Source organism: Pyxicephalus adspersus, chromosome 2 (genome assembly GCF_032062135.1).
Source record: "Pyxicephalus adspersus chromosome 2, UCB_Pads_2.0, whole genome shotgun sequence".
Classification (NCBI taxonomy): Eukaryota; Metazoa; Chordata; class Amphibia; order Anura; family Pyxicephalidae; genus Pyxicephalus; species Pyxicephalus adspersus.
In genome coordinates, this window is record NC_092859.1 from 138995770 (window position 1) to 139022672 (window position 26903).

At 40.0% G+C, this 26903-nt stretch overlaps 1 protein-coding gene across 1 annotated transcript in view; it reads left to right on the top strand.

Annotated features, from left to right (window-relative positions):
• The first annotated feature begins 16536 nt into the window (after positions 1-16536).
• The window catches only part of SPG21 (SPG21 abhydrolase domain containing, maspardin), a 21747-nt gene continuing 11380 nt past the window's right edge, over positions 16537-26903 (top strand). The window contains exons 1-3 of the mRNA XM_072402642.1: positions 16537-16665; positions 21379-21469; positions 26462-26623. Of these exons, the coding sequence (XP_072258743.1) occupies positions 21407-21469; positions 26462-26623 (225 nt within the window). The 5' untranslated portion in view covers positions 16537-16665; positions 21379-21406. The remainder of the gene's footprint in view (positions 16666-21378; positions 21470-26461; positions 26624-26903) is intronic.

Below are 26903 nucleotides of genomic sequence, written 5' to 3' on the forward strand. Positions count from 1 at the left end.
AGGTCCCAGCAGTCACATCCCTCATCCTTGATGGCCATGTGCAGCACCACTATCCTCAGACAGACAACAACAAATAAATGAGTCTTTAATAAAGCAGCTTTTCTCAAGCTTTTTAAAATGAGGAACCCCTTCTATAATTACTATATCCACAGTTCACAGTATCTTAGCATAGTGGTCAATAGGAAGAATGGCCCTGATTAATGAAAGCTCTCCAAGGCTGGAGAGAATACACTTTCAGAAGTGAAGCTGGGTGATCCAGCAAACTTGGGATGGATCTGGTCCAGGATTCAAAGCGTTTGCTAGCAAATAGCTAATGATTTTTAAAAATCCATTCCGTGCTTTCTGGATTACCCAGCTTCACTTCTAAAAGTGTATTCTCTCCAGCCTTGGAGAGCTTTCATAAATCAGGCCCAATGCCTTTTACAATGCTGGCCAGGAAGAGGAATGTCTACCTTACACGCCAAAAAGATCATTGGCATCACTTGAACTGACCTGGGAGTCACAGACTGCTCATTGCTCATTTAACCCCCAGCAACTTCTGCAGGAACCCTGATTGAGAATCACTGCATTAGGTAACATGTTATATATTTGTAATCTAAACACTGAAGTTTTATAATGAATATTTCCCCCTTGCCTAAATGAGTTCATATAAAAAAAACAACGTTATTGGTCCTTGTGATTTACAAAAATAGGAAATAAAAATGTGTACATTGATGGCATCATCACCTTGGATCATATGTTGCAGTGTAAATGTCCAGCTCAGCCTATTTCTCTCGGAAATGCCGGGTTTCCCTGGCAATCACATCAGACACTGCGCATGTGCAGCTCAGCTTTTGCACATATTCTCTGTACGATCAGGCAGCTGAGACATGGTATTGCAGAATGGATATCACCAATCACCTGCCTGAATCGGTAAAGTTCAAAGTCCCACTTTAAGCCCCGTACAGATGTCCAATGGCGGTCAGAAAACTGTAGCTGGAATCAATCTTTATTATTGTTTCCACTGGCAGATAAACAAACAAGCACTGTACATGGAGTGCCATTCTGTTCAATAAAGAGGGAAGGACAAGCGAGTGGTACCCCACTGAGCATGCGTTGTTGTCCAGTTCATAGAGAATGTATCGGCCAAAATGATCTCTGTCCTGATGCCTGCATGGAAATATTTATTAGTTTGGACTGCACCCAGTTTAAGGTATCTCATTTGTCAGAATACAGGTATGCAGGTAATAACAATTCCCCTTGATTACCCAGGGCAGTGGTCCCCAACCACCAGTCTGTGGACCGGTACTGGATTGTGGGCTGTGTCGAATAGGGTCATGGCTGCCCTTGTTGGCTGCAGTTTTGGTTGTCACAGGAAAATCTGTGTCTTTTCTCATTTCAGCATTTTTTAAAGCTAAGTGGGAAGAAGCTGTAGGTGGGTGGCAGCCCCTGTATTGTAATCACCCAAAAACAGCTGGGTGGTTACTGAAAAGTGCTGGGTGGTACGCCCAGCTAAAAGGTTCTGGAGAGAACACTGCTTTCTCCTGTAATTTTTTATTTCAGCCAATCAAGTAAGTTGGATTGTATGATTGACTGAACAAAATGACAGGAGACGGAAGCGAGCTTCTGTGACTGGCTGAGTAAAATGTCAAGGGAGAGGACACACGGAATTTGATGTTTTTCTTTTCCTACTGATATAACTGCAGAAGAAGAAGTTGTTTGACCAACTGTGGCCCTTCAGCCTTTCTCAACCTTTTCAACCTAGAGGAACCTTTTACGTTATTACTAGGTCTCAGAGAACCCCTAATAAAATCATTGTGCTAGTTAGATATATGTGCTTTACATTAGTGGTGAACTAAATGAATAATTCCCTATAGTGGTGGTCTGAATGTCAGCCAAGATACAGAAAAATGATTTCTGGTGTCATGCTTCTGGCTCTGAAAAGTCACATTGGCTCAAGAAATATGCAGGAACTAGCAAATTAGAAGTCAACCATCCACAGCTAAAGGTACCCCTAGCAATGTCTGAAAGAGCCCTTGGGTGCCACAGAACCCAGGTTAAGAATGGCTGGTCTAGAGGAGTGAAATATTTCAGACTTGGTGAAAGTGTAACTGTTGAACTCCCACTGTACATAGCTGAGCAGACACAACTCTCATCCTGGGACGAAGTCTACTTGGCTTCCTTGGAAAAGAAGGATTGAGATATGTGAAGTTTTCTTAATTCTTTACTTAGTCTATATAATCTACCCCTCTAAAGCATTTCTGGAAACAGAATTAGGAACATGAAGTTACACATAGGCATTTAGCCGGGTTTATTTTACCAGTGGAAGGCTTTTTTAAGGTCCACTAGCACACATTACTAAACAGCCCCTATTACCCAGGACACATGCCTAGAGGGAGCAGCTGTTAGGTGTCTATCCCTACCCCCCAATCCTATGTTCTTTTATCGAAACACTAATAACTTTTTCTGAATTCGAAGCTAAAACCTGTTTGATAGGTATGGATACAATGCAGGAGGCAACGTTGGGACAAGGTGTTTTGGCACCCCAAGGCATGAAAGGTCAAAACTACTGCATCACCATTGACTGCAAGCCCTGTCTGTTTTGCACCCCTTTCCTGTTGAAGCACTCCAAATGGCCTACACTTTGCATAGTGGAAAGGTTAGAAATTCTGTCAGGTTCTAGTGTTTTTTTCCATGGAAATTTCCATTTAATAGCCATCCAACAAAACAGGATGTAAGTAGAAATCTAATATGAATATCAATTCATATTTCACTGAAACAGGCGTACCCAATGGAAAATATCTGCTCCACTCCTTTGGCTTTGACAAATTTATTGTCCCTTATAATCCTTATAAAAGCAGCGTTTAAGAGTTAAAGTTAAAAGTAAAACTTTTTTTTTTTTTGTGCAGAATAGGGAATATTACAGTCCCTGTCAGTTTTTGTTTGTTTGCAATCTGTGTCCCACTGGGAAGATTTCCCTTTACTTTCTGTTTTGTAGACACAAGAGGAAATCTCTGCAAAATAGGTAAATCATTCTTAGACAACTGTCATTGCAACAAGTGTAACTATTCAAAGATTCACCTTCTCCTGATACTAGCCAATTAAAACGGAAGTAAACCATAAAAAAAAAAGTCACCTTTACCTTGTCAGATCACTCCAAAGGTTTGTTGGATTGAGTCCCACTGCATCCTGGTATCCTTTTTCTTCCCAGGGTGGAGGAAGCTTCGGGTGTCTTCATCCTTCTTGCTATGTCACCCAATCTCCCACTACGCAGGCAGGAGATTGGGTGATGTAGATGGGAAAAAAAGTGTGCCGGTCTCACTGTGCATGCATGAGATGTTTTGTCCCATTGAAGAAAAAGCTTCTTCTGGGTTATTTAGCACCTGAATGCCCTTCATTAGTTTCTAAAAAAGTTATGTTAGCTGTTTTAAACTTTCTGAAATGGGTCCTTTGCCGTCCCGAAATCTGCCTTCGTCCAGGCAGGTGCCGCCATCTTCTATCTTCATCTTCCGGTTTCTGCCTATGTTACCTGATCTCACACTATGCAGACGCAAGATTAGGTGACATTGGTGCTGTAAATGGGAAAAGAGAAGTGCATGAGTGCACTGCACATATGTGAGATCCTTTTTTTTCCCTATTGATGAAAATGCTGCTCGAGATCGGACATGCACAGAAGGAGCAGCCAGAAGTCTCCTGGGATCCATGACATATGTCTTCTGGGAAGCTCTGCGCCGTGGCAATCAAGACAGAAAAGGGTTTTAAACCCCTTCCTCTAAAAAGAAGGAAAAAGCTGCTTTAAGGACTTGAATATTTGATTGGGCTTGTCTTTGGAATGGAGACATAAAAATTCTTCAGCAATTGGTATCCAGGTGTGATTGGATCACCCCCACTAAATGGAATCTGTGCCCCTTGTACTGATTTATATATACAGGGTGTTTACTATTCCACTTTGCTTACTTTATTCCATGTTCATATTCAATATTTTACTTGTTGTGTTTATAATACATTGAAGGCATTTTCCTTTATTATTTTATTTTGTTTTACCTTCTTATTAAAGCAGGGCTATAGTTCCACTTTTAAAGCTCCACCTAAATTTTGCAAGCAGGCAGCTGTTATTGCAGAAAGGGGCAGGCAATGTTCTTTCCACAATAAAACACACTTACCTGCCTATTTTAGGATATGCTGGGAGTTAAGTTATCCCGGCCTGGCCTATAAAGTTTGCCAAGGATTAAAGAAAACTTGAAGAGAAGATGAAGACAGTGGAGCACCCGCCACAGAATGGAGACAGGTGAGTGTATCTGAAAAATTACAATCAAACAGGTAAGTTTATTTTGCAGAAGGGACATCACCTGTTCCTTCTGCAATAAAGGACCAGCCTGGTCGCTATTTTTAATTCTATAGTTCTGTTTTATATTCTTCAGTTAATTTGTCTGTTTAAAATTATTTGCTTCTTTTTTTAAAATTATTAAAACCATTGAAATAGAAACTTCAGATGGGCGCTGACATAAGCACATAAGCAACAGTGACAGGTATCATTTGAAAGAGGTGCAGATGTTGGGAAAAATCTTTCATTGTGATGGTTATATCTGCAAAACTGAGAGTAAGTAGGTTGGTACCGCTCAAATATACACACACAGAATAGATGTCACAGCTCCTCTAGGGCTGCAGGAATGATCAGGGGAGCAGAGCAGTCAGCATAGTAAAGCTCTGCTGATTGCTCTGCTCCCTGATTTGCTGAGGAAAGGGTAATCCCGATGATGCTTGAGCTGTCATCAGGGTTTCCTATTTCTCAGCCAATCACAGAGCAGTAGAGGTAATGAATAAAGACAGTGCCCCTGATTCATCAATGAAATCCGCGCTCGCTGGAAGCGCGAACGTACGCGCGGCCATCGATCACGGATTACCGCGGTCCGGACTCGAGTATGCGCGTACACTCGCCTCACTACCAGCCGGATTCCAGGAATTCATCAACCATTTATTTCAGCATTATATTAAAAAAGAAGGCCCTTTTCACGTCCCCACGTCTAAAATATGCATACACGACTTTTCAAAATTGTTTTTGGGAAATACAATCTGCCTGAGCCTGCAATGTTGAAATGCTTAACGGTAATGTGCAAAAGACTCACAATTTATCTTTTTTTTTGGGGGCTGGAAACCCATCAAGAACAAGCAGAGGTATTTTATTCACTGAAAAACCTGAAAAACAATACAAATTAGTAGTCTCCTTGAGTTGATTGTTATGGGAAAAAAGGCGCTATAAATACTGCTCAAAACTTACCAACTATTTGGGGAGAGTGAAATAGTAGATTAGCACATATCAGGCTAACTCAGCCCATTGGAGAGAAGCCTATTCTCCAAAGCAGGGCAACAGGTCCATTGGAAGGAAGTAGGCACTAGTGTTGGTCAAATAGCTCACTATTCAATTCAGCAGCTATTCACTCAAATATAGCAAAATTATTCAGGTGGTCAAATGTCAAAGTCGAACACCATTAAACCAATCAGAGGAAAAATTCAGGTTTTTTTCAGCACTGTGTTGAGTTTCTACAGCCTCCAAACAGGTGTAAAAAGATACATTATAAAAGGATACATAAAAAGATACATAACACTATTCCATACCCCTGTACTTCACATGAATATTAAAGAGCACCTGTCAAATCTATTTTAGGCTAAAGCTAGGTACACACTTCCAATAATTATTGTTAGAAAATGAATGATTACGACCAATCAACGATTATGCTCGATTATACTTGAACAATCATATTGTGCACAATTCTGTACATGCTGTAACAATATGATCGTTCATATATAATCCACCAACAGTGTCCACACACTAGATACAATCGTTTGAACGATGCAGGGAGGGACATGTAAAGGGGAAAGTGTACCGCAGAAACATGCACAATCACTGAACGACACGATACTGTACACACGATAGTGAAAGATCGTCGGCCAATCAGATCAACCGTGGCGGTCGTTAAATTCCAACGACAATCCTCGTTCGTCGGCGTCCTTGGTCACTTTTTTTGGACATTCGGTTGTTCATCGGTCGTTTCTAATGATAATTATTGGACGTGTGTATGCAGCTTTAGTCTACACGGACTGCATTCCCATGGGCTAATCTACACCAGGACGTTTCCTTCAGGCACGTTTTTGAGCGTTATCTTAAACGTTGCTTGCAAGATTAAAAAAATTAAAACACTGGAGAAACGCGGGAAAACGCTTCCATTGAACTCAATGGAGGCCTTTTCAAGCGTTTTTAAGCTTTTATGAAAGCTTCTATTGAAAACAATGGGGCTTTTATAAACATTTTTAGCAGGACTTTGGAATCTGGAAGCCCCCTTTAATAAGGAGACTCCCAGATCTCCACCGCCCCAGTCTGGGGAATGAGTACAGGGGTACATAAATCCCCTTACTCATTCCCTGAAAGGGTTAAAATATAAGTAAAAAATAGGACAAGGCTTTAATGGTAAATTATTTTATTAATGTGTGTGTTTGTGTAATTGAACTTTTTTTTTTTTTTTACAGATTATCTCAATGACAGGAGGATTTCCAGGGTTGCAATGAACAGAGCCCTGGAAATCCTCCTGACAGTGAGGGATTGCAGGGCTCTGGGGGTTAAATGAGGACAAGCCTCTCCATTCACCCCTAGTGCTCTGGCTGAGGTTTTACATTTCTCAGCCATTCTGCACTAGAGGTGAATGGGGAGACCTGTGCCCATTCATCCCTAGTGCTCTGTGATTGGCTGAGAAATAGGAAATCCTGATGACACCTCAAGCATCATCAGGATTTCCCTTTCCTCAGCCAATCAGGGAGCAGAGCAATCAGCAGAACTTTACTATGCTGACAGCTCTGATCCCCTGATCGCTCCTGCAGGGCTAGAGGAGCTGTGACCTGTAATACATATAGAGAATAGATGTCACACCTCCTCTAGGGCTGCAGGAACGATCAGAGGAGCAGAGCTGTCAGCATAGTAAAGCTCCGCTGATTGCTCTGCTCCCTGAGGAAAGGGAAAGCCTGATGACAGCAAAGGCATCATCAGGATTTCCTTTTCCTCAGCAAATCAGGGAGCAGAGCAATCAGCGGAGCTTTACTATGCTGACAGCTCTGCTCCTCTGATCGTTCCTGCAGCCCTAGAGGAGCTGTGACATCTATTCTCTATATGTATTACAGGTCACAGCTCCTCTAGCCCTGCAGGAGCGATCAGGGGATCAGAGCTGTCAGCATAGTAAAGCTCCACTGATTGCTCTGCTCCTTGATTGGCTGAGGAAAGGGAAACCCTGATGATGCTTGAGCTGTCATCAGGGTTTTCATATTTCTCAGCCAATCACAGAGCAGTAGAGGTAATGAATGGAGATAGTATCTCCATTCAACCTCTATTGCCCTCGTATTGCCTGCGGTTACAGCTAATTGAAGGCACCTGCTTTCAATTAGCTGTGACCGCAAAGTTCCCACGGTCCAGGAATCCCACAATGACATTATGATTCATAATGTCATTGTCGGATCCTGTAAAAAATAAAAAAAGAACAAGTTTAAAATAAAAACTCATACGAAATAAATAATTTAAGAAAAAATTTATTTTTTTTTTAAACTTTTTTTTTTCCCGAATTTTTGCTGTCGAATCCTGTGTTTTTTGGGTCGGGTCCACCCGAATTCGAACAGCCATATTCGGGTCGAATATAGGGACAACCCGAATTCGAACATCAACACTAGTCAGGACACAGGACGTGTTCCTGATTCTTTATAACTATAGGATCTCTTTATAACTGTCATTCAAAATTTACCAAAATTTACACATTTTTTTACATTGGTTTCAATAAGAAAATGTATAAAACATGATTTAAAGTTTGATCACACATTTTTTAAGTTTTTTTTTTTGCCTAAAGCAGAGGTCGACAACTCTGTCCTTTAGGCCAGATACAGCCTAGCCAGTAGTTTGTTCAGACCTAACGCCCCCTGGCCGATCCGGCCTAATCCCAGCCAGCAACCCTTGGGGCAGCCAGAACAAACTACCTGAGCCAAAGCTCTTGGGCCGGTATTAACACTTCCACTGCCGGGATTAATAGGGAGCATTTCCTCTCCTCTATATGCATTGTGGAAGAGGGATTTCCCTTCAGGGGGCATTCCTGGTGGTTGGCGGAGCCATTAGGGCAGGACTCAAGAGAGAGTCTGGCCTTGTGTGCTCCTGCCTACTCCTGAAATGGCCTAGTGGCCAAAAAGTTTGCTGACCTCAGGCCTAAAGGCTGCATTTTTACATTTTTCAACATTTTTCACGTAATGTAAGTATTTGAATACTTTTTTTCACAGGTGATCTATTATGTAAAGGCAACGCTTTGGTGATGTTTGGTCATTTTACCATAAGCGCAAGTTCTCAGAACTAACACTAACTATAGGTCCCCCTATGCTTTCACCAAATAGTTCTCTGCTGTGTGAGCAGACAGTAAAAGCAGAGGATAGTAAAAGCAAGGATAACAAGAGGCATGTGAGAGATTTACTATGAAATTTCAGGGTTCCCTGACACTAGGTGCTCTATTTACAAGTTATTCCCCCAGTCAATTCTTCTGAAACTTGCTGACAGATAGTTGTATCTCTCTACTGGTCTCCTATTAAAACAATGACTTGTTCTGCCACCTATTGGCCAATTGTCAAAATTGCACAGCTGTCACAATAGGAAACGTATAAGAAAGAAATGGATAGTACGAGTGAATTGACAAGGGAACAATTTATAAACAGAACCCCAGTACTTGGTTATTATATCTATCATTTGATAAAACTGGAGGGCTGCTGGGAGTTGGTTGCTAATGTACACAGCAAGCAGTGTTCCTGTTGGTTGGTACTGTTGCAAAAGGCCACCAGCTAATGGGAAGGGTGTCTGCTATTTACATTAGAAACTTGGCTCCTGGCCCGTCACCAACTACACAATAAGCAATGTTCGCTGGCATGTTCTAGCAAACAGGTTTAGAAACATTAAGGAATTTTCATCAAACTCATGGTGCACTAAACCCAATGCATTTCACTCAATACTAGCAATGCCTTAAAGGACACCTAAACTCATAACTTTCACTTTACATAAAAGGGTAGACAACCCTTTTATGTAAGGTAAAAATTCTGTTTTGTTTTTTTTTTTCAGGTGCAACACCCTTTTTTAGGGTGCCTAGGCAGTCGAGAATGAATTTGCCGATCTCACGCATGCGCAGTGACGTAGGATGACGAACCCAGGGGGGAAGACGAAGATTGCAGCGCCCGGACCGTCGGCTCCGGGACGGATGCTAGGACAACGTGGGACCCGATGCAGAACACCCCCGAATGGATCAGACTGCCCTGCGGGATTGAAGGTACGGTAAGTGTATTATTTTGAGATTTGAGTTTGATTTTTCTTTAAGGTGCAAAAAACAACCCAAATAAGTTTGAGACCTTTTAACAGTAAAATACCAGCCATATTACCTGTACCTTATAAATATCAATAACATTTTTTTAAAAAGCCCCATTTTCTTCACCTGAATCACTAAAATACCAGCCATGTGACAACCCTATATCCAGATGTGTTGTAGTGCTCTGTAGATGGGTGCTGTAGTGCTATTAAAGTGACCCTGTTGCTATACTACACTTCTTAATGTGAGGCATACCTGTAAAAAGCAGAATATAAATATGTAAAAATGTATGTAGAGGGGGAGGAGGGGGGTAGAGGAGCTAGACCAGCACAGATCATATTAAGACATTTCCAAAAAGGAAAAGTGCTTTTACATGCAAGGAAGGAGGGGCTGTTCTACAGAATAGACTTTCCCGCACTAGCCAGGTTTTTATTACTTTTATTAACAGTTTTATTATTTTTACCTTTCCTCTGGATCAAGCGATCTCATGCGGCTCCTGAAGGCTACCATCTTACCAGCCATCTATTCACTTCTGTTTTTTAAAGAACCAGCGTCTGCATATTTGACAGCAGGCAGCAGTGAGTGGTACTGAACTGCTTACTGTCACCCCTCATTCTGTGTGGCTGCCAGGTGTAGAAGCTACATGTGGCCTCTCCCGCCAGGCAGTGACATGTGGCATACCCCCTGGCATGAAGATGCAATAACTGCACAGCCAGTCTGAACATTGAACAGACCTGTTTCTCCTTACTCATGTGTAAATCGTTTTTCTTTCGCTTTATTAATATGGGCATAGTGATGTATTTATAAAGTACAGTGGTACCTTCGTATAAGTCAATAATCCGTTCCAGATCCTTGGACTTATACTAAACAGGACTTATACCAAACAAATTTTTCCTATAAGAAATAAAAGGAAAATTAATAATTTGTTCCCATGAAAAAAAATCATATTGTTATTGGCATATTATACATTGATGGGGTTTTATAGAATAATTTAAACACTGCTTAATACTAAATTACACAAATACAAAAGCAATTAGATGAAATAAATGAAAATGTAACCTCATTTACCTTGCTGAGAAGAGTCGAGTGCCTACTAGGATGGTGCTGAGAAGGGAGGAGGAGGAGATGTTATGTAATTCACAGAGAGTTATAGTGCGGGTTGTTCACTGAATGGTAGTAACTGGCATACTGACACTCGTGGGCAGTCGTGGCTTTGGCAGTGTTATGACCCATTTTGAACCAAACAAGTTCTAGCACAAAGGTTATATACCAAGCAAAATGTTTTGTGTCCAAACAGGACTTATACCAAGTTGGACTTATTCCAAAGCAGACTTATACCGGGGTACCACTGTAGATCTAAACATGAGTATAAAGCCCGTGTATACTCACACTTTTGCTTTCTTCAGAACTAATGTTGGCTGCTTTAAGAATAAAGTCATCTTCACAATGCACCATTTTCTACTTATTACCTTCATCAAGTGATCTTCAAGTTGGCTGCAGCTTGTTTTGTATACATGGGCTAGGGAGTACACTAAATATTCTGCACCTTCTCCCCCACCCTTCCTGTTTCCATTGTGCTTCCCCCGGCGGTCCAGTCCTAAAGAAGACTTAAGCTGTGTACACACGTGCAATAATTATCATTGGAAACGAACGACTAACGACCATTCGTCCAATAATTGTTAACTAAAAAAAGTGCACAACAACGCCGATGAACGAGGATTGTCACTGGAAACGAACGACGGTCCGGACGGATCTGATTGGGCCATGATTGTTCACTATCTATTGTGTGTATGGTCGTTCAGTGTTTGCGGATTGTTCTGCAGTACACTTTCTCCTTTACATGTCACTTCCTGCATCATTCAAACGATCATATTTAGTGTGTGTACATTATTGGTGGACTGTATTTGAACGATCGTATCGTTAGCAACATATACAGAATTGTGCACTATATGATCGTTCAAAATATTCGTGCATAATCGTTAGTTGTTCGTTTTCTAACAACAAATATTGCACATGTGTACCAAGCTTAAGAGGCACCAATGCAGGGACAGCAAGAGTCTCAGAGCTCAGACAGGCCTCCATTAGTGTTTGTGGAATGGACCTGTGCTGCAAACACATGCTATATGCAGCTAACTTTTGATTAAGGTGCAATTAAGCTTCACAATAGCTGAATTGAAAATTAATGTGTTTAACCTACAATGTGGCACTAAGTGACAACCTTTACTGATGCTTGGGTTGGATGAACTTCTCCCCCATCTGTTGCATGTCCTCAGCTATGGGTCAAATTTGGATAGGGAGATTTGTGTTTTATTGAATTTTATTTATATTATTCATATATGACATAGGTCTAATATGCCTTATTTTTCTCCTGAAGAAGCAGACATTATGTTCTGCGAAACGCGTTAGCCTTGTTTTTGGGACATATGTGAGAAATTGAGAGTACCAAATGATCAATGTTTTTTAAATATGCCCTTTTGTTTTATTTTTAATATTTTTGTTAATATTTTTTCTTTTCTTGATTTTTTTAAAGTTGCTTTGTTTAAGTTATTTGTATTCCTTTAAATTTTAATACTGGTGAAAATGTATTGTTTCTTTTTCTTCTTTAACATAAACTAGACAATCCAGAAAACTTGGAATAGATCTGGTCCAGGATTGAAATTATTTGTTAACAAATAGCAAATGACTTTTAGGAAATCTATTCCAGGTTTGCTGGATCACCCAGCTTTACCAATGAGAGTGTATCTTCTCCAGCCTTGGAGAGCTTTAATAAATCAGATCCAATTAATTAATAGGATGTTGTATTTACTCATAAGTCTTTGAGAACATGCAGAAGAAATATATCTATTTAAACCCAACATATTAGGAGGAAAAACATAATTTTTAGGATGTGCTATGATAGTGAGGTCAGGGTTCTGTTTTTCAGGCAGAGATGTAGGCCTTTACTATGAGCAAATACAAGAACTCTAAGCAACCATGTAACGTTATCTGTAGTCATTAATTGGTTCTGTTTTATAAACACACATGGCCACTTCACACCAATCTCAGCTTGATAATTATTTAATGATCAGATTATACTTGATTCTAAAATCTATATATGTGAGTCACTTCCCCTTTAAAGGGCTTACCCTAAGTACACACCTACAATATAAATTGGACATCTATTTCAGAGGAGATATACTGTGCAATCAATGTTATCAACAATTCCACATCACTGTATGCACATTTACCAAAGGTCGTTGTTTTGCTATCTGTATAAAAGTCGCTGCTGCTTGGATTCACAGACACAAAAAACACTTTGTGAAAATGACAAATTAGAGCATTGCCATAGAAAAATGGAAAATATTGCAAATAACAAACACAGTGGCCCTGATTTATTAAAGTTCTCAAAGGGTGGAAAGAATACACTTTCATCAGTGAAGCTGGGTGATCCAGCAAACCTGGGATGGATCTAGTCCAGGATTGAAAACAATAGCTAATGACTTTTAGGAAATCCATTCCAGGTTTGCTGGATTACCCAGCTTCATTATTGAAAGTGTATTCTCTCCAGCCTTGGAGAACTTTAATAGGTCAGGGCCATTGTGTGTTTGGTGAGTTTGGAGCAATAGAGCGATATTACCATACTTTGTTGCCCTTTCTACTGCACACAACTGACACCTAAAACTTTCGGTTGTTTTTCCCATCAGTTTTTGTTGTTGTCTTTCATTTCAAAAAAGACACAGAAAGAATAGAGGGATTTTTATTCCAAGTCATTAGGGCAAAATAAAAAAAAAATACAATCCTTTATTTATTATCGGAATCATAAATTATTACAATTTGAGTCTTTACTCATTAAGGGGTGTAGTTATACATTTTTCACGTGTACAAAAATAAAAGGTTATTATAATATGTTATTTTAGGCTGACCTATCACCAAATTTTTTAGCCAACTCTTTTATGTAAGGTGAAAATGATGTTCTTTTTTTGGGGGGCAGGGAGTTTTTAACCCTTTTTTAAAAAGTATTAAATTAATATTACAGACAGAATAGGAGCGCAGAGCCTCCTGCAATACACACGTCACACATCCCAGGAGACTTCTGGCTGCTCCTTCTGCTCATGTCCGATCTCGAGCAGCATTTTCTTCAATAGGGAAAAAAAAGGATCTTACGTATGTGCAGTGCACTCATGCTCTTCTCTTTTCCCATTTACAGAACCAACGTCACCTAATCTTGGGTCTGCGCAGTGTGAGATCGGGTAACGTAGGCAGAAACCAGAAGATGAAGATAGAAGATGGCTGCACCTGTTTCGGGACGAAGGCAGATTACGGGATGGCACGGGACCCATTTCAGAAAGTTTAGAACTGCTAACATAACAACTTTTTTTTAGAAAGTAATAAAGGACATGCATGTGCTAATTAACCCTTTAATTTAAATTCTCCTATAGGTCTCCCTAATTGCCTACTATGATCAAGATCAAGTCTGTTTTGCAGGATGATGTTTTCAAACAATCTCTCTCAGCAGATGAGCTAAAAGCTTGGGATGCATTTAAGTGGCTGTGTGAAAATTTCCTGAGCAACCATAAGTCTCCTGCATACAAGGAAGGAGTTCAGAATCTGCTCGATTCATACCAGAAACTGGGTTGTCGCATGTCATTAAAAATACATTTCTTGCACTCACATCTAGAATTCTTCCTGGAAAATCTTGGTATGGTGAGTGACGAACAAGGAGAACGTTTTCACCAAGACATTCAGTGAATGGAGCACCACTACCAAGGTTTCTGGAATGAAAGTATGATGGCTGACTATTGCTGGATGCTGTACCGCAACAATCCAGACAAAGAGTAGACAAAAAAATCATACTCTAAGCATTTCTGAAGAAACAATGATACCTGACTGTTCAGTAGATTTATACCACAGTGTGCCTTATTTTACTTCACACTGAAGTTGGATTAACATTCACTTCAATGGTGCTTACGTTTTAGTACAAAATACATGTACGTACAATGTTAACTATAATAGTACTCATAACCCAGGAACTGTACGTGTTGGGGAAAAACTGAAAACAGATCTGCAATCTGCTCGAAAAACAGATCTAAAAGTTTGCTGTGGTTTCTGATGATTATTAAAACTCATTTTTTGTTGACCTGTGTTACCAAAAGGACTCTGGCTGCACGCATAACAAACATGATCGTTGTCTATCACAACAGTTTGGGTTGCTTTTTTGGTGAATGTTGCTTGGATTTTTTTTTTATTTATTCTCATAACTATTGTTGCAGTCACTTAAAAAAACAAAAAACAAAACATATTTTAATAGTTCCAGAAGATAAACTATCGAAAGCAAGTCACAGTTTCGTTCATCAGATAGAATTCAACTTTACATTAAAAATGTTGTCAACATTTGTTTCACAGAAACTGTTCAGAGTGATTATCATCCAGCTGCAGACTTTTGTAGTAAGCTTCTCCTTTTTCTCCCCACAAACAACTGGGGCTGGGTGGAAAAAAAGTTCAATATAAAAAGTTTCAATAAAATTGAATGTAATAATAATGTCACAATGTATTTGATAAAGTTTCACTAAGTCAAAAACACTAAAAAATCTCCCCCTGACATATTTCTTACTGTTAACAACACTGTCATCCATCCCTCCCCTCAGGCATGTTTTCTTGGGGTCACCTTTGATTTTGCCCTCTCATTTACCCCCCATTTTCAGAACATTTCCACATCCTGTCACTTTCACCTACACAACATCTCCAAAATCCGCCCCTACCTGTCCCATGAGACCACCAAACTCCTTGTACACACTCCTATCATCTCTCATCTGGACTACTGTAACCTCCCGACTCTCTCCTCTACAATCTATTATGAATGCTGCAGCCAGACTCATCCATCCTTCCCACCGCTCCTCTTCCGCTGCATCTCTTTGTAGTTCTCTTCATTGGCTTCCATTTCACCTTAGAATCAAATTCAAGCTATTATTGTTTTCCCTCTGATCTTCTACATATCCTTAATGCCTGTGGGTACATTTCATGCTCAGTTCTCTTCATTTGTAGCCGATACATTGTGCTGTAGAGAGATAACTAATAAACTCCACTATGTATGATACACAAGGTACAAGGTAAAATGGGATCTGGGGTTTCTTTATAGGTAGGAAGGGGGCATTACAATGGCTCTGCTAGTTTTTAAACACAAATAGTGAAAACCATATTTGACAGGTGATATCCCTTCTCCAATAACCATTCTTAGTTGTCAGACTGCTTGCTCAAGCTGTCAAAATTGCTGAAATGTACATGCGCAGTTACCAGGATACCCGGCACATCCCAGCTCCCTTGCGGTTGCCTGCGCACGTGTCACGTGATCCCGACCTGGCCAATCAACATGAGGACTGCGAAAAGGATGGATAAACGTCCTGCAACAGAACAGGGACAGATTATAATAAGGGTTCAGTTCCACTTTAATATGTGTATAAACTTTTACAATAAACAGTAAAAGGTGGGTGAAAACATTCTCAAACACAGAAAGTGAGGGGAAACCCAACATTTTGAGTTATCAAGCCAAGTGAGGAAAAATCCACCTGTTCTGGAAACAACTCTGGAATGCACATTTTGCTCACTACAGAGTGATTTCTCCTCATTTCCTGCATTGCATCCTTAAGACAGGAAGTGACACAGGAGACTGCAAAAAATAACCTTTTATTATTATTATTAATAAACAGGATTTATATAGCGCCAACATATTACGCAGAGCTGTACATTAAATAAGGATTGCAAATGACAGACTAATACAGACAGTGAAGAGGACCCTGCCCCGAAGAGCTTACAATCTAGTATGGGGCGTTTTGTAGCCTTTCCAAATAGATACAGAAATAGCTTTAGTATTGACTTTTACACTTTCTGAATTCTGTGTAGAGAAAGTCAAGTGTAAAAAAAGCTTTTATTTTAAAAATATTCCTTTATTGTTAAGAAGTATTACTGATTTAAATTAGAATTATTGTGGGCCAATATTGTATTCACACCATTTGAACCCCAAATTCTAGAAGTGGGGAGCCATGGCAGGGTTTGCACAACACGTGATCATGAGGTACCACCTGTACACAAGCCCACCATATTACTGTACAGGAAGTGAACGGAATTCTGGTTTCTATAACAACGTTAGAAACACAGTTGCCAAGACGGAAAGCTGCATCACATGACGGTGACGACGCTCCTCCCACTCCTCAGGCGTGTCATATGATAGTGACGTCACGACGGCTCCTCAGGCCCTGTATCAACAGTGCTGGAGGGAAGAGAGGGGGCGGCGTTGGTCAGAGCAGACCGGGACACCTGGAGTGTGCAGTGCTGTACGGGGGAGGTAATGTGTGCGCTAGGCGAATGTGTGTGATGGAGGCTGCGCATGTCTGACACTGGGCTGTGTGCAATGTGTTGTGAGCACAGGTCCGGTGCCAGTCCCTGGCAGAATATACATCACTTTCACATTGTGTGGTGTCTGCAGCGAATCATTCACCAATCTGCTATTTCCTGGTTTATTTGTTCCTCTCATTGCCAGGCCTCGGATATCAGACAATCATTTCATAATCCACAACAATGTGCCAGGGACCACTGGGGTGGTCTGGAACCCCAGGACCCCCCTGAAATTGTAAATTATTGGGGTGGGGGGGCATTAAAAATATATAACCTATATGTTATTAAATTGTTATTAAATCTATCTTGTATGTAATATATCTTTATATAATATCAAATATATCTTGTGTGTTATTAAAAAAAAATGTTGTTCTTGCCAGAAAGCTTGTAGGATAATAGGATAACTCCCTGTGCTGCCTCGAAACCTTTACATTGCCCTCCTTTATCTGTGAGGACAACAGAACCCCCCCCCCCATCCCAGTGTAATATAGAATAGGAGAGGGAGGGGTTCTGTAGTCCTGATACGTATGGGGGAGCAAGGAGTGTTCAGCTGCACTGTAATAGCATGTGCTGCAGTTCATTTATTAAAGCTGTAGAGGGCGCTCATCTAGTAAAGCTATAAAGGTGAATGGGGTTGGGCATCGCCATGCAGGTTCATAGGGGTGAATAGGGATTGGGTTTTGATTGTAAGCTCTTCTGGTCAGGGTCCTCCCCTCCTCCAGTGTCATTGTATCTGTCTGTCATTTGCAACCCCTATTTAATGTACAGTGCTGTGTAATATGTTGGCGCTTTATAAATACTGTTTAATATTAATTGGGCATCACCATGGAGGTGTATGGGGATTCACCATAAAGGTAAATGGGCATTGGGAATTGCCAAAAGGGTAAATAGGTATTCACTTTGAAGATGAATGGGGACTGGTAATGGCCATATGGGTGAATTGGGGTTCTGTACGCACCAGCATTGTTCATCTGATGGGCAGTGCGGTGCCTCTATGGTACCAGCTGGCATTGATTTCCAGCACAGATGTTACAATGTTCCTTAGTGGGTGATGTGATACCCATACCTTGTGCAGAGATCACACCTCACTTTGTCTTTTATTTTATAGTAAAGTTGATTTTCAGAGTATTCATTGCTGCTATCCAGGGACGGCTAGAAATCTGTGAGATGAGAATGGGAAGAACCAAGCGCCCCCCTATTCTGGGAGATGGGATATCAGGAGGAATGGCATTGGCTAATTCACACTTTGCCAGCCACTTGGTCACTCGTAGTGCAGTCCCGCTTCCTAGCAGCAGCTTAATGAACCAGCAATTGCAGATTTGATATCGAGTAGCTGTGAGTACTACTTAACCGCTCGTTGCTGCCCCTATGTATTCTTAATAGGGCTGCCACAGGTTGAAGCAACTTGTAGCCTGCCCTATGCACATTTTAAAAATAAATTCATATATACTCAAATATAAACAATTTTTTAAACCTGAAAACGCAATTAGAAAAAAATGTTTGGTTTATTCTTGGGTCACACCACTAGAGGTCACTGTGCCTTCATAGAAAGCATATAACAAACGCTTTCTGACTATTACTGGTGTTTGTTAAATGTTTTGCATGAGGACACAGTGCCATCTGCTGGTGGCCAAAGGTAAAGCACAAAAGATCATTTAAGATTGACCCATCATACCGTTTCCTCGATTATAAGGCACTCTCTTATATTTTTTGAAATGCCAAAATATGCCCTGGGTCTTATTTTCAGGGGATGTCTTCTTTTTCCATGAAGAAGACTACAGTACACATTTATTGTTGAAAGTCACTCATGATCACTCATGTTCCATTGATTGTCCCCTTCTGATCACTCTATGCCATTGATTGTCCCCTTCTGATCACTCTATGCCATTGATTGTCCCCTTCTGATCACTCTATGCCATTGATTGTCCCCTTCTGATCACTCTATGCAATGATTGTCCCCTTCTGATCACTATGAAATGATTGTCCCCTTCTGATCACTCTATTTCATTGACTCCATTGTCCCCTTCTGATCACTTACCCGTAATTAAGTGCAGGGATCTCCGTTAGGGCAGGGATCAGCAGCTTGCTTCCTTGTTCAGAATCGCGGGGGCACGTGTGCAGGCTTTTTACTTTCAGTTTGGCTCAGGAATAGACACGCCCTGCAGCCAGCATCAAAGACACACACGCTGCAGCCAGCATAAAGGACACACACGCAGGATCAGATATCTGGAGCTGTCTTATAAACGGGTGAGTGTCTTATTTTTTTTATTTTTTTTAAAAATCGGGGGTGGCTTACTTAATGGGGATGTCCTAAAATCGGGGAAACATGGTAACTAACTCAAAATAGAAAAGTGAACTTGTAAAAATGAACGGGAGATATAAAACAATCTATGGCCATGTGATTTTATTTCTTTTTTTACGTTTTAAAAAAACTTTAAACATTACACTGTGTGTATGTAAATATATATACACATTACTTTTTTTTTTTTGAAAATTCTGTTGATTACTGTACCTCGTGTACAGTAATTAACAGAATTTTCATATATACTCAAATATAAAAGTCATGTCGTTTTTTTTTTTTTCTTTTTGTTTTGTTTTTTTTCCCAGATAACCTCAAGCTCCTTGGGTGTTTACAGCCAGTTGAAATAAAAATGTTTCACACTTTTTTCTGTGCCTGCATTTACACACTGGGTACCTCTTGACCTTAATGGGGTCGTATATGGAGACTGAGATAATTGGTACCTTGTGTGCACCCTGCCAGCTCCAAAAATATTTCCGCAAACCTCAGAGAAGTAGGCAGCTGTGTCCCAAAGCTCAGTAATCCAATTGGAAAGGGTGATGGTGTTTTAGAAAAGATTACTAAAATGGTACACAGGGTTGTACCGGCTCAGTGAAAAAAAAAAAAAAAAAACCTCTAGTGGGGTCCCAGTGATCTGGCCTCAAAATTAGTTTTTCTTTTGTTCCCTATAGCAGATCACAGGACAGTTTTCTGCCCCTCTTTCTGTGCCAGGAAAGCAATGTATTCTTGTGGGCCCCAGATCCCCAGTCTAAACCTGCGCACACCTGTAGTTTCTGTGGCTATAGTGTCACATGTTAGACTTATTTTAACTTTTTTTGGTCCTATTGTAGATCAAAACCAAAAAGAAGGAAAAAAAGTTTCTTGGATGATCTCTGTATTGGAGGATTGGTGTTCCTAAATACCAGCACATAATGAGCTGTACTTCCCCTGAGGCATCAATTCATCCTGCACAGTGTTCTGGTTTATGTATTTTATTTAAAGGGTCCCTCTGTGTGTTGGGTAGCCGGGGCCCGGTATTACCAAGTTCTGCTCATTCTGTGTCTTCTAATAGTTGCTAAACACTGAAGTTGTAGCGGGGTATTCAAGCTTCATTACTTCTTCATTTAGCTTCCTGTTGTGGTTCTAGTAGGCTGCCATCTGTTCTGACGTGTTGTAATGATCGGCCTGCAGTTATTTGGAGATAAATTGTAAAGTTATCTTTCTTTGGTTTGTAACCAAAACTAGGGCTAAAACCCAAAAAAGGTTAAGCTGTTTGTACTCTATTAGAAAGACTTTCCTGAACTAAAGACACAACAGGAAATGAGAGGTAGTCCCTCAGCTATTAATATTTTTATTTCCTACGTTAATTTTAGACGGATGATGAGGACAGGTATTCCTTTGCCACTTTCAGCAGTTGGCACCATCTAGGAGCTTGCCCACCCCCAAAAGCTGTGCTGGCTTTAAAATAACCAATGTATGAACGGAATTAACCAAAATAAAAAAAAAAAATCATACTCCCCTTTATTTAAGGAGAGCGCTTGATTTCTTTGACGCTGTACTTGTTTAGGTCATGTGCCATGCTGGGATCTGCCTTTGAGCCAGCGCCAGGTGCCGCCATCTTCCTCCATTTTCTTTCTTTTTCTTGCTACATCACCTTATCTCGAACAACGCAGGCACAAGATTGGATGACATATCCTGCTCTAAATCGGGGGGGGGGGGGGGGGAGTCCAATCTCACTGCTTACACCCCAAAAGGAGCACCTCCTGGCATACGTGATGTAGATCTCTTAGGAGGCTCTGTGCTCCCATCATGTCTTTACCACCGCAGCAGTAAAGATAGAATTGGAGGGGCTTTACCCCTTTATTTATTTATTTTTTTTTTTTTAAATACCTTACATGAAGGCATTGTTTACCCTAGTAAAGGGTGCTTATCAGCCACTTCTGTAGACTTGTATGGGAGTTAATTTAGAAAGTCATTTTAGAAGCAGGAGGACAAAAAGATATATTTCTGCTTCCTATTCCTCAAATGCAGCACTAGAAAACCTTTCCATTATGTGTTCCAGCATTTAATAAACACATGTAAGCACCTTCCAAAACTTCCAGCAAAGACCACTGAGTGCCTGGTAGGCGGTAACTGGTCCACAAATAAATCGTCTTCATCCCTTTGTAACTTTTTTTGCCCTTTATTCTATTTTACCACTTGTAATTATTGTTTCTTGCTCATATGGCCTGTAAGGCAGATAAGGGAGATGTAACCAGGATATAGGAGAAAGGCGGCCTTTGTGTGTGTGTGTGTGTGTGTGTGTGTGTGTGTGTGTGTGTGTGTGTGTGTGATTGCCGTATGTCCTGAGACTGACTCATCACATGCTGCCTCTCCACCCCACAGATCTGTCAAGCTTTCTTTTCTCCGAAACATGGGAGCCATCAAAATCTCCCCCGACTACAACTGGTTTCGAAGCACGGTCCCACTAAAGAGGGTGAGTAATGGAAATCTTGTGTTTCTTACTGCGTCCATGTAAGCATTGATCAATCCTAAAAAGGATCTGGAATATTACTTTGTGATAACTTATCTATGTTTTTAGGCAGCTTGCAAGCATAGTGCAAAATTCACTTTTGTTGATGGGATTTATCAAAATAAGCTCATGAATTATTCTGTTTAGCTGTGGCTGTTTACTACATGACTGTTATAGGAATATATCTGAGAATTGTTATCACCCCCCATTTATAAAATCTGTTTCATTATAGATCGAATGATCAGTGCAGATTTCCTTCTCTCCTGTTGCATCAAAGTTTAGCAGAATCTATGAAGACCTATAGGTGATATATTTCAGTCATTTGGTTTTGCCAGGAATTAGTTTTACCTTGTTTAGGTTTAGCAGAGATGTTTAAGGGGAACTAAAGGTAAAAATTGTGAGCAGGCGGGTTCTTTATTGCAGAATGGACAGGCGATGTCCCTTCTGCAGTAACATAAACTTACCCAACTGATCACTGTCTTTAAAATAAAAAAATTAAAAAACTTTTTAAAACATCCAAGGAGAGGTGCTGGCTTCCCGAAAGATATAAAGCCTGTGGTGGCTGTGATGTAATGGGGACAGGTGAGTAGGCACCGCCATCTTTCGTCTCTCCCGTGATACTGAATTATAGTTCCAGCATTGGATGCTTTGTTCTGAAACACATAGTACTGATAATTCTGTGTGCATATTTAGCCCCACATTATCACTATCACTATTATCATGAGACTTCATATCTGATTGCAACTTCTCATCTCTGTGTGTCACTTTAATGATATTTATTGGGCTGAAATCTTCTATTACCAGAAAGTAAAATATTCAGTTGCAGTGTACTGATCCTATTTGTGTTACAACACAGATGTTATAAACCAACAGGATTTCTGGATCTCCCTGGAGGTCCATTTATTTCCCATGTAATATATTGGGTTAGAAGCTTTGGTGCTGCACCTTGCAACAAACTAAACTTTCTTACTTTTTAGAATGTGTAGTACAATCCTTGTATAGAAGTTGCCCGGGTCTTTGACAACCTAAAGTGTCATAGCTACTTATGGTTTAAAAATGTCCTGCAGTGAGCTTGTTATAATTTCTTGGTTCTAAAATGTGTGCTTGCCTCTGAGTGAGATGACACTGGTACCAGGAACAAGGAGAAATGGAAAAAATTATAATAGAAAATACATATAATTTAGTCTGAGTTGGAAATGTCCCTGATCACATGTGCTTTGATATCACATGTGCACATGTCACAAGTGCTTTGATAAGATGTCATCGCTTGATTTTGAAACTCCCTTAAGCATAGTTTTATCGACAATGATCATACAACTGAACCCAATTTCAATGAAATTATTAACCTTTTTGTAAATACATTCAATGCTTACAGCGCCCCAGTGCACTTATCTGATGTGTGGACAAAAATCCGAGTTTATTGACCTTTGTTGTTTAAATAGAAGGAAGAAAGGAGTAGCCAGTACATTTGCACTTTTTCAGACACATTGGAACTGATTTATTAAAGCTCTCCAAGACTGGAGAGAATACACTTTCATCAGTGAAGCTGGGTGATCCAACAAACCTGGAATGGATCTGGTCCAGGATTCAAGACATTTGCTAGCAAATGACTTTGAATAAATCCATTGCTGGTTTTCTGGATCACTCAGCTTCACTGATGAAAGTGTATCCTCTCCTACCTTGTAGAGATTTAATAAATCAGGCCCATTGCTGCATAATGAGCAGATGTACGGCTGTGCTGAGATATTTATGCCGTGCTTGTTTAATACAATTTGATTAATTTTATGATGTTTGGCTTATCTGTAACAAATAATTTATTTTTGTTTTGTATTAGAAGGATTCCATGTTTAGTTTGAACGCATTTAAAGGCCATATGGGATTTATAAGCATTTAAAAAAAACTTTGGATTATGGATGATGTCATAATTTGATTTTATAATGTTTTATCAGTTAATATTTTCAGTAGTTAATAAAATTTATGAATTTTAATGTTAATATCTAGTGCCTCAAAAAGCCTTCTTTCCTATTCTCCTCCTTCCCTTTTCTCAAAACATTTTGTTCAAATAGGCTTGGCATGACTTAGACCTACCTGGAGTCTTCATTTTTTCTCCTCAGTGGTACTCTTCCTACTTTCATTCATTTAAAAATACCATCAGTGTAGATTTGGCACTATTGCTAGAAATATATCACAATTGGCATTCTGCACATAATAGTAATTAGTGAAAATTACAGAGAGCTTCAAAATCCTGAACGCTATAGGAATAGTTAAATGAGATGCTTTGTTTCAGAAAAGACAATGTATACAAGAGCTCGTCTCTACCAGGCTCCCTGTTTACATTGACCAAGCCTGAGATTCCCTATTTAATCATTAACCTGAGTTTTATAGTCATTCATTACAGGAAAAGACAACCGAATTCTCCTTTCACAGAATGTGCTACTTTAAAAAATAAAGCAGTGTTCTTTGATTAAAATTATATGAAAAGACTTCAAGGACATGGTGGGTCAAATTTTTCTGATACCCCGAAGAGAGTAATAATACGTTGTGCACATTGTCAAGGGTCAAGTGTGTGTAATGGGCAGCACAGTGGCTCAGTGGTTAGCACTCTGGCCTTTGCAGCGCTGGGTCCCAGGTTTGAATCTCTGCCAGGGCACCATCTGCATGGAGTTTGCTGGTCTTCCCCGTGTTTGCATGGTTTTCTTCCAGGTACTATGGTATCCTCCCACATTCCAAATCATGCACTTAGGGTAATTGGCTTCCCCTCCAAATTGACCTTAGACTATGTTAATGACATATGACTATGGTAGGGACATTAGATTGGGAGCCTCTTTGAGGGCCAGCTAGTGACATGACTATGTGAAGCGCTGCATAAATACTGCATATAATAATAGCAGCACTATGCCTCTACAAATACATAGAAGCACTGATTTCACATTTACACACTGGGCCTGATTTATTAAAGCTCTCCAAGACTGAATAGAAGATAACATTATCATGGGTGATCCAGCAAACTTTAAATAGATCTGATCCAGGATTGAAAACATTTGCCAGCTAATAGTAAATGTTTATTTAGGAATCTCATCATAAGTTTTTTGTATCACCTAGGTTAAACAATGATAGGCTCTATCTTGTCCAGTCTTGAAGAGCTTTAACAAATCGGGTCTATTGTATACACATAGACACACAATACATACACATGCAACAGATGCAAAGAAGAAAGCAGTTTGAGCCAGTGCTTTACAGGCACCCAATTTTGGTTCTGTGGGTATCCTGTAGCTAGAAGATGCTAAAAATTACAAAATTAATTATATCCAATGTCTTCTTAGATACAGAAACTTTTAATATGTACATGACTTCACTATTCAGTGTGTTAGCTGCAGTTTAGTTGGGGGCTTTGTGTGCAGAGGAACAATCAGGACCTTTGATTGACATTTACAGTCTGACAAGTCTCTGTCCTTTATAATCGCACATACTACCAGCAATATGTGACTGCAAGTGATGGTCATCCACAGAAGGTCAAATACAAACCCATCTTACAGCCCACCATACTTCCTAATGGACCCCCGTGCTCTTGTTGGCCTTTGTGCAACTATACTGGAAATATAAAGGAGAAATCTTCTAGCTGGACAGACTGGTGCAAAGTTTTTATTCACCGATTATGTACTGCTAATCTAAACAGATCAAAATTGTTGCCGTTTCTGTAATGGCAAAAAAAATAGTTACGTTGTACCTAGAATCACAACTAGGACATGAACCTATTGCTGAATTGATTTTACAATGTATATCATTTCTCCTAAAAAGCTTTACAGCTGAACTTCAGGCAAAATGAGGAATAAAAACTTGTATGAGATTTGTTTTACCAATGAATCTGTCAATACATTTATGAGATTTACACAGACCTGCTACATACCACAACCCCTTCTAACAGATAATGATTTATAATGATTACAGAGCTCCATTTATTTGCATTTTTTTATCTGCTTGGTGTTCAGCTTATATAATAATGCATCTTTTTACAATCTCTGCAACTTCCAGAACAGTTGAGGAATCTTATAATCTCTTCCCTATGTTACCCATATGAGTATGAAACCAGTGTGTATCCTGAATGAAAAGCACTATTCAGCCAGTCTTGTGATTCACACACTTCTAATACCTGGTATAGCTGGAAACATGACTGTTCGTGAGTGAATTAGCAGTATGGAATGCTGATTCATTGTCAAGTGAGAAGTCTGAGGGAAGAGAAACAACAGAAGGATGAGAGGCTTTGGATGTCACGAGTGGATTGCACTTCCTGCAGTCATGGGGTGATGGAGAGAGCATGGTAGAATTGTACATGGGATAGGAATGGGGGGAAATACAGGCATGGGAATAAGGAATTGCAGCCATGGGGTTCCAATAGGTGTAAACCCAGGGTGGGAAAGAAGTCTGCTGGTGGGGGTAATAGATATGATTTGATAAAGCTCTCCAAGGCTGGAGAGGATACATCAGTGAAGCTGGGTGATCCAGCAAACCCTCAATAGATTTCTTACATCATTTGCTAGCAAATGTTTTCAATCCTAATCCAGATCCATTGAAGTTTTTCTGGATGGCTCAGCACCACTGATGAAAGTCTATCCTCTCCAGCCTTGAAAAGCTTTTAGGTGTCTTCATGTAGTTTCAGTATACTTGAAAACCTAATTAGTGCTTTCTGTGATTATCTTCTCTCACTGAACATTGTTTATGCTTTTGATTGCAGCATTGCAAGGCCTCACTTTCTTATCATCGCTAAATGTATAAAATTGTGCACCTCAGTGCTCCTAAAGGAAAGCGGACAACACATTCACTCACTTTGGTCTCTCTGTTCTTTATACATAAGTTTTGCTTCATTCCTAGGAGTCCACTGTGAAGAGTTGGTATAATGAGATGAAATTAGTCTGATGGTATTTTACAGATTTAAAAGTTTCATTTTTTTTCTTTCAGATAATTGTGGATGACGATGACAGTAAAGTGTGGTCCCTGTATGACGCAGGCCCTCGTAGTGTACGCTGCCCCATTATATTCCTTCCACCAGTCAGTGGAACTGCAGATGTTTTCTTCCACCAAATTCTGGCACTGACTGCCTGGGGCTATAGAGTTATTGCTGTGAGTATGGAATTCAGAATTCGTTCTAACCTCCATCCGTCCCGTCTGGGTTTTGTTGTAAGAACTGCATGCTTTTCATTACAGTTTTTTTTTTTTTGTGTATTTTTATTATTTATCATGATTTTATATAGCGGCAAGATATTATGCAGCGCTGTACAATAAATAGGAGTTGCAAGTAACAGATACAGATAGTGACAAAGGAGGAGGATGGAAGTGAGAAAGGGGTTTGAATGGGTGTTTGTTTTTTGTCCCTTTGTAGTGCACAGCAGAAGATCTACAG